The following is a 6,079-nucleotide window of genomic DNA, read 5'->3' as shown; positions in this document are numbered from 1 at the left end:
AAGGTCACCAGGGGAATGTAAAAACCAATTGTGCTATGTCCGTTTGAGGGACTACCATTGGACAACAAACAGCGATCAACAACACGGCTGGCTCTCAATAGCTTACGCTAGGTGATGAAGTCGGTCACAAAAGGGGTATATACTGAATTACATATACGGGTGAACAAAAGATATACATATGTAAATATGTGAAACAGAGTTTACTCTTTATTATTATTTATTAATTATTGTATTACTTTCCATACAAATGTAAACCTACTTTTGCCCACCCTGTATATAAAATTCTAGAAAGGGAAAATGTAACCTTAGTGACAGAAAGCAGAAAATCTGGGGTAAGGGGTGAGGGCATAGGCAGAGACAGGACAGAGAGACTGGGAAAGAGTAGGTTTGTTAAAATTCATCAAGCTGTACACCTGAGGTCTGAGCATTTTTCTATAGGTTAATGTATTAAAAATACGTGTTAAAAGTTAGAAGGAAGAGAAGGCAGGTAGGAAAGAAGGGAGGGGAGGAAGAGAGGATGTGGCATTGCGCGTGGTAGCTGTCCGGAGATCAGGTGAAGAAACCCTCCCCTGCCGCTAAGGTGGGTTACAAGGCCCACACCGGAAGGCGGGAGGGGACTCCAGTGGGCGGAGGGAGCGAGCGGAAGGCTGGACAACGGCGCCCGCCTGCAGTTGCTCCTCTCTGACGCCAGGCGGCGGTGGTGTGGGCAAGGGAAGAACTGGCCACGGTGACCCGGGAAGTTGCGGCGAGGGGGCGGGTCCCGGCGCAGAGTACATGTGGGCTCCGTTTCGGCGCGGTGCACCGAGGGCTCACCATGGCGGACTTGCAGCAGCTTCGGGTACAGGAGGCGGTGGACTCCATGGTGAAGACTCTGGAGAAAGAGAATATCCGGAAGATGCAGGTAGTCAGGCGGGAGCCGATTTTGCGGGACCGGCGGCCCAACATTCTCGGTCGCTTGCCACGACTCCCAACCCCTTCCTGCAGCAGCCAAGCAATGTCCTGCGCAGCCGCCCCCCTCCCCGCAGAACCTGACCCGGGCGTCCCTGGGGTAGCTGCAGCACCCTTGAAAGCAGGCCTTGCCCTCAGACAGAAACTCTGGAACTTTGACTGAGCGGATGAAGACTGTGCGTCCTCGAAATGCTCAAGGCCGTTATCACCCAGACCATCACTGGGGTGAGGGGAATCCCCGGGCCAGGGTTAGAGAGCCCCTAGTGTGAGGCTTTGGTCTCCCCCACCTTCCCTTTTTGCCCGGCCCCTTCTGCAGGTGGGCAGCCCGAGGCTGAAAGAGCACAGCCAAGCTGAAGGACCGGAAAGGTGAAAGTGCTCTGCCTCCTCAATGGCCAGGTCATTCGTGCCCAGTTCTTCGCGGTACAGAGCGTTGCTTTATATACAGTTCTGCTTTGATACCCTAAATGTTTTGTGTCTTTTAGTCTTGTCTCCCTGAAAGGATTGTGGGTTCTCCTTGTCACTGATGGGCTACCCCCTTGTGGAATATATAGATTACTAGATTGCTGAACTGTGAACCCTGTGGTATAGGCAGGCGCCTGGTTTTAAGATTTTGGCTTCATCTGACCCACCGCCACCTTCCCCGTGCACATAGCCCTGTAGGCAACAATCGCAACAGAGCTAGAAGCAAGAAAGTCATGAAACGCTCTGCGAGGCACTGAGGATAATTTTCCCATTCGTGGTCTTAAGGTCCTGATGTCTAGTCTAAGGAGAGGTGCAAACATCTAGATGCTCTTCCCAACCCCTGTAGCACTCCATGGTCATCTCTCGCTGGGGCTCTCCCTGCCTGACCTCCCTCTGCCCCCTCCCCAGGCCTTCATGTTCCGGTGCAGCGCTAGCTGTTGTGAGGACAGCAAGGCGTCCATGCAGCAGGTGCACCAGTGCATCGAGCGCTGCCACGCACCTCTGGCTCAAGCCCAGGCCCTGGTCACCAGGGAGTTGGAGAACTTCCAGGTGAGGAATATCTCAGACAGAGCACTCTGGTCCTTGATGTTGCTCTTTTGTACGTAACAAACATTTGTTACAAAATTCTGGGCTTTAATATCTTGATTCTGTTAACATTGGTGACAATGCTATAGTCAACCAGGCTTCAGAGTTTGAAATTTTGGAAAAGTCTTGGAGATTGAGTATTGCAAGTATTTCCCATAAAAACAATGAGTTACCCAGGGAGTTTATGACCAAGAGCCTTAGGCTTTTTTTTCTGTAGTTAACAGATAGAATATATATATATATATATATATATACATATATATATATATATATATATACACACACACACACACACACACACACTATATAATACAAAGCTTTGTAAAACACATATTCATTCTTACAATAGCAGAATCCCCAAAAAAGTGGAATAGATAGGTCTTAAAAAGGTACAGAGTAGAGCAAGATCCTTTCATCATTTTGTGAACTTACCCACCAGGACTGCCCCTACTTGCTATACCCGGAGGGCAGCCCCCATGTCACTAAAGAGCAGTCATTTATATGCAGCATTGTTATTGTTGACTCCCTGATGCCTGCCTCTCTAGCCCTCCTGAGGTCACTAAGAGCCCCCATGTCCACCCCCATCCCTGTCTGGAGCAAAGAGTAGCCACAACTTCATTTTACTCTCTTCCTGTGAGTAACTTTTCTGGAACTTGGAGGAAGCAGGGCCTACTTCTAAAGCAGGTTTTCATAGCCTGGGATACTGTTCACATGGAAAAATAGTACCTAATGTGATACATTTTTACATCCTGCTACACAAAATTCTTTAAAACTACTGACAGGAATAACTTCTCCAAAATCATGGAACTCCAAAAGGTTTCTTTGTATTTATTTTGACACCTGATTTTATAAATAGGGCCTTTGAAGTTTTGATTCTTGAATTGCTATAAAACTTTTCTCCTTCCATTCACTTTTCAGTCCTCTCCAATCAGACTTACTCTTATACCAGAACTGCTCTTGCCATTCCCCTCCATAGGGCTAAATCCAGCGGTCATTTCTCATTCCTCATCTTACTCAACCTGTCTGCATTATTCACGGAGTGGATCACTCTCTCCCTCCTTGAAACACTCTATTCACTTGGCTACCAGGAACTGCACTTTCCTGGTTTCCCACCTCTCTCCCTAGCCATCCTTTTATGACTTCCTTTGCTGGCTTTTCCCTTTCCAACCTCTGAACATTGGAGTGCCCAGGACTCTCCTTGAAACTGTTCTCTTTTCTGTCTAGTTCTCTAGTCTCAGTCATCATTATCATGTATATGCTGACAACTCCTACATTCATAGCTCTAGACCAACCTCACTCCTTCACTCCGAATTCATATATCCAGCTGTTTCCTCAACATCTCCACTTACTCTGCTGGTCTCTCTTCCCTTACTGGAATATAAGTTCTACGAAGGAAGAACTTTCTCTACTTCACTCATTGCTATATCCCGCATTAGAAGAGTACCTGGCACATAACCCTCCCCTGTGTAGCTCAGTTGGTTGGGCACTGTACCACAAAGTGAAAGGTCACAGGTTTAACTCCCGATCAGGGCACATGCCTAGAATGGGGGTTCGGTCCCTGGCCACAGTGCCTACAAAGGGCAACCAATCAATGTTTCGCTTATTGGTGTTTCTCTCACTCTCTTTCTCCCTCCCCCTCTCTCTAAAAATAAATAAATAAAATCTTTAAAAGAAGCCAAAGAAGAGTACCTGGCACATAGTAGATAGTCAAGTAATTAAGTTGAGTGTTTTTCTATAGCTAGGACAGACGTTAAATAATAATCAAGACATTTGTAAGTCTTCCTGTAATTGAGTCACTGGCCTTTAGTTACTTCTCACTTCCTGGAAGGGGCTTGTGTACAATTCTGTCATTCACCTGCTTTCCAGTTATGCTTTGTCTGGGCCCTCCTGGTGCCACCCTCTGTTTCAATCAGGGTAATCTTGGTTAACTTTACTAGTGGCTCTTTAATTCATCAAGATAATACATGTCAAGCCAAAACACAGCAGATCCTCATTTAACAAAATAACATCATTTTGTTACAACATTGACAAGATACCATAGGAACTTTTTTATATCAATTAGCTTATGGAAAGTTTGGTTTCATAATACATCATTTTGCCGCAGTTCCTTGACAACATTGAGACTTAACTGTATGTGGTACAGGACCTGATACATGATAGGCACTTGGTAAATAAGGGCCAGCTTCTCAGCCTTCTCTACCCTCTTCCTTCTTGCCACAGGACCGCCTGGCCCGATGCACCATGCATTGCAACGACAAAGCCAAAGATTCAATAGATGCCGGGAGTAAAGAGCTTCAGGTGAAGCAGCAGCTGGAGGGTTGTGTGACCAAGTGTGTGGATGACCATATGAACCTCATTCCATCCATGACTAAGAAGATGAAGGAATCTCTCTCATCCATTCAGAAATAGAAGCCTTTGCCATTGGCCATTGTGGCTGAGGGCAGGAATCTATGTAAAATGAAGAATGAGAATTTTGGTCTTTTAAGCAAAGTTTGTGAATGAAGAAATTAAGGGTGGCTGCAAGGTTAAGGCATGTGTCACTTGCCTCTGGACACTGATTCTTTTATATTTTAAACCTAGAAAGTGCAATGGCAAAAACTGGTGCTAAAATTTGGGTCAGAGAGTTTCTGAGAGCCTAAATTTTATGTGGCAAATGCTTACTCTGGCAGCAGGTATTTCCCTCAAACCAAGACAGAGCCCTCTGAGGTACCAACGAGCTGACAGGCTCCTCTCCCCTGCCAGTGATCTGGTGGAATGTGAAGAGGTGTTTCTCTTTGTTGCCGACGTCCTGTTTACCGCACCGTTTTTGATAAGGTATAAAACAAAATCCATGAGGTCACTAACTTAGAAGGGGAAAAACAGTTTATGGGTATTTGTTTTCCTTGGTTTTGTTGTATATACAAGGGCATGAAGTTGAGATGTGGAGTTGGAAGAGGTATTTTGGATAAGATCTTTGAAAGCTTCCTTTGGATAGCTGTTTCTGTCCATCAAGATGTAGATGTGCACTTCTTAAATTCTCATGTTCACACGTGACATCTTTCAGCTTGGAGATCCTCCAGAAACGTAAGAGGCAATGTCACGCTGAGTATGGGAAGCAGACCTTCCTTCTCATTGGCTGCCGTGATGGGCCCTACGCCTGTCTGCAGCAGAGTGACAGGACAATCTTGCAGTGGTACTCTACCTTGAAGGGAGAGGGGGTTTTGATTGTGCTCTATACCAATATCCAGGAATGAACAATGAAAGAGGAACTGTTGACTGCTGAATTAAGAGAATTATGAAGTACTGGGTTTGGAAAAAACCTGGTTTTCAGGAATGAAACCTAAACCCAGTATTGCTTACTTAGCACCCTAAAATAACAGAGCCCTACTGAGACAATCCTTTGGCAACAGGAAGGTCAAGTTAGAAAAACTAAGCAACTCAGGTGAGCTGTGGCTCCTTTAGAGCAAAAGAGGAGCTGCCCCTCCCCCCCACCCCTCCACTACCAAATACCGCTTTTGCCTAGGGGCTTTGCAGTGTGTGGTGTTCCAACCCCAGCTCTGGCACCTTACCATTTTGATAGGGATCTTGTTGTCTTTTTACCAACTTATTACTTGAAATAGTAATATAGCCTTTCTGTTTGCTGTTTCAGGACTATGATACATTTTCCTAGTGGTCTGGTTTTAAAAAATAAATAAAGTTTAATTTTCTTCCACTATTGTATTTCTTATATTTGGGCAATGAATACATAACTCTCTAAGGATACTTTTCTTTGTAATGTGAAGTCAGTTTCTTAAGAGGTCCAAAAGAATGAAAGGTAGTTATACAAGATGGTTTGGATGCAGGACCTGTTCATTGTAAATTTCGAAGAGAAATTTCGGGAGAAATTTCGAGGGCAAACTGGAGCACAATTACTTGAAGTCCATTAATGTAAAAAGATGAAAACTGTCTATGTCAAAAAATAAATTCAATATCTATGTCAGGTTTCTAGCTTCAGCTAAACACAAACAGCAAGAGGTAGAAAAGATACAACTATGACCCCTCTAGAGCATGTGCAATGTCTAGGATTTTGAGTACCACGAAAATACAAAATATATTAAAATAAGTC

At 44.9% G+C, this 6,079-nt stretch overlaps 1 protein-coding gene across 2 annotated transcripts; it reads left to right on the top strand.

Moving 5' to 3' along the window:
* The first annotated feature begins 750 nt into the window (after positions 1-750).
* On the top strand, positions 751-5,686 carry FAM136A (family with sequence similarity 136 member A). Of its 2 annotated transcripts, none has more exons than XM_024558547.3 (3): positions 751-901; positions 1,819-1,959; positions 4,216-5,686. In XM_024558547.3, the coding sequence occupies exons 1-3, from the start codon at positions 815-817 to the stop codon at positions 4,402-4,404; spliced, it is 417 nt and encodes a 138-aa protein (XP_024414315.1). In that variant the 5' UTR covers positions 751-814; the 3' UTR covers positions 4,405-5,686. The 2 variants fall into 2 exon arrangements, with proteins under 2 accessions (XP_024414315.1, XP_053781743.1); XM_053925768.1 differs by lacking the exon at positions 751-901 and adding an exon at positions 912-1,368.
* The last annotated feature ends 393 nt before the right edge of the window (positions 5,687-6,079 follow it).

Source organism: Desmodus rotundus, chromosome 5 (genome assembly GCF_022682495.2).
Source record: "Desmodus rotundus isolate HL8 chromosome 5, HLdesRot8A.1, whole genome shotgun sequence".
Classification (NCBI taxonomy): Eukaryota; Metazoa; Chordata; class Mammalia; order Chiroptera; family Phyllostomidae; genus Desmodus; species Desmodus rotundus.
The sequence above is the reverse complement of the archived record's forward strand: the minus strand, read 5'-3'. Positions and strand labels throughout refer to the sequence as shown.

Excerpts from the sequence above, each read along its gene's own strand:
- FAM136A (XM_024558547.3), top strand. The coding sequence starts at position 815 with ATGGCGGACTTGCAGCAGCTTCGGGTACAGGAGGCGGTGGACTCCATG. Across the intron at positions 902-1,818 it reads AGAATATCCGGAAGATGCAG|GCCTTCATGTTCCGGTGCAG; the intron begins GTAGTCAGGCGG and ends CCCCCTCCCCAG. Across the intron at positions 1,960-4,215 it reads GGGAGTTGGAGAACTTCCAG|GACCGCCTGGCCCGATGCAC; the intron begins GTGAGGAATATC and ends TTCTTGCCACAG.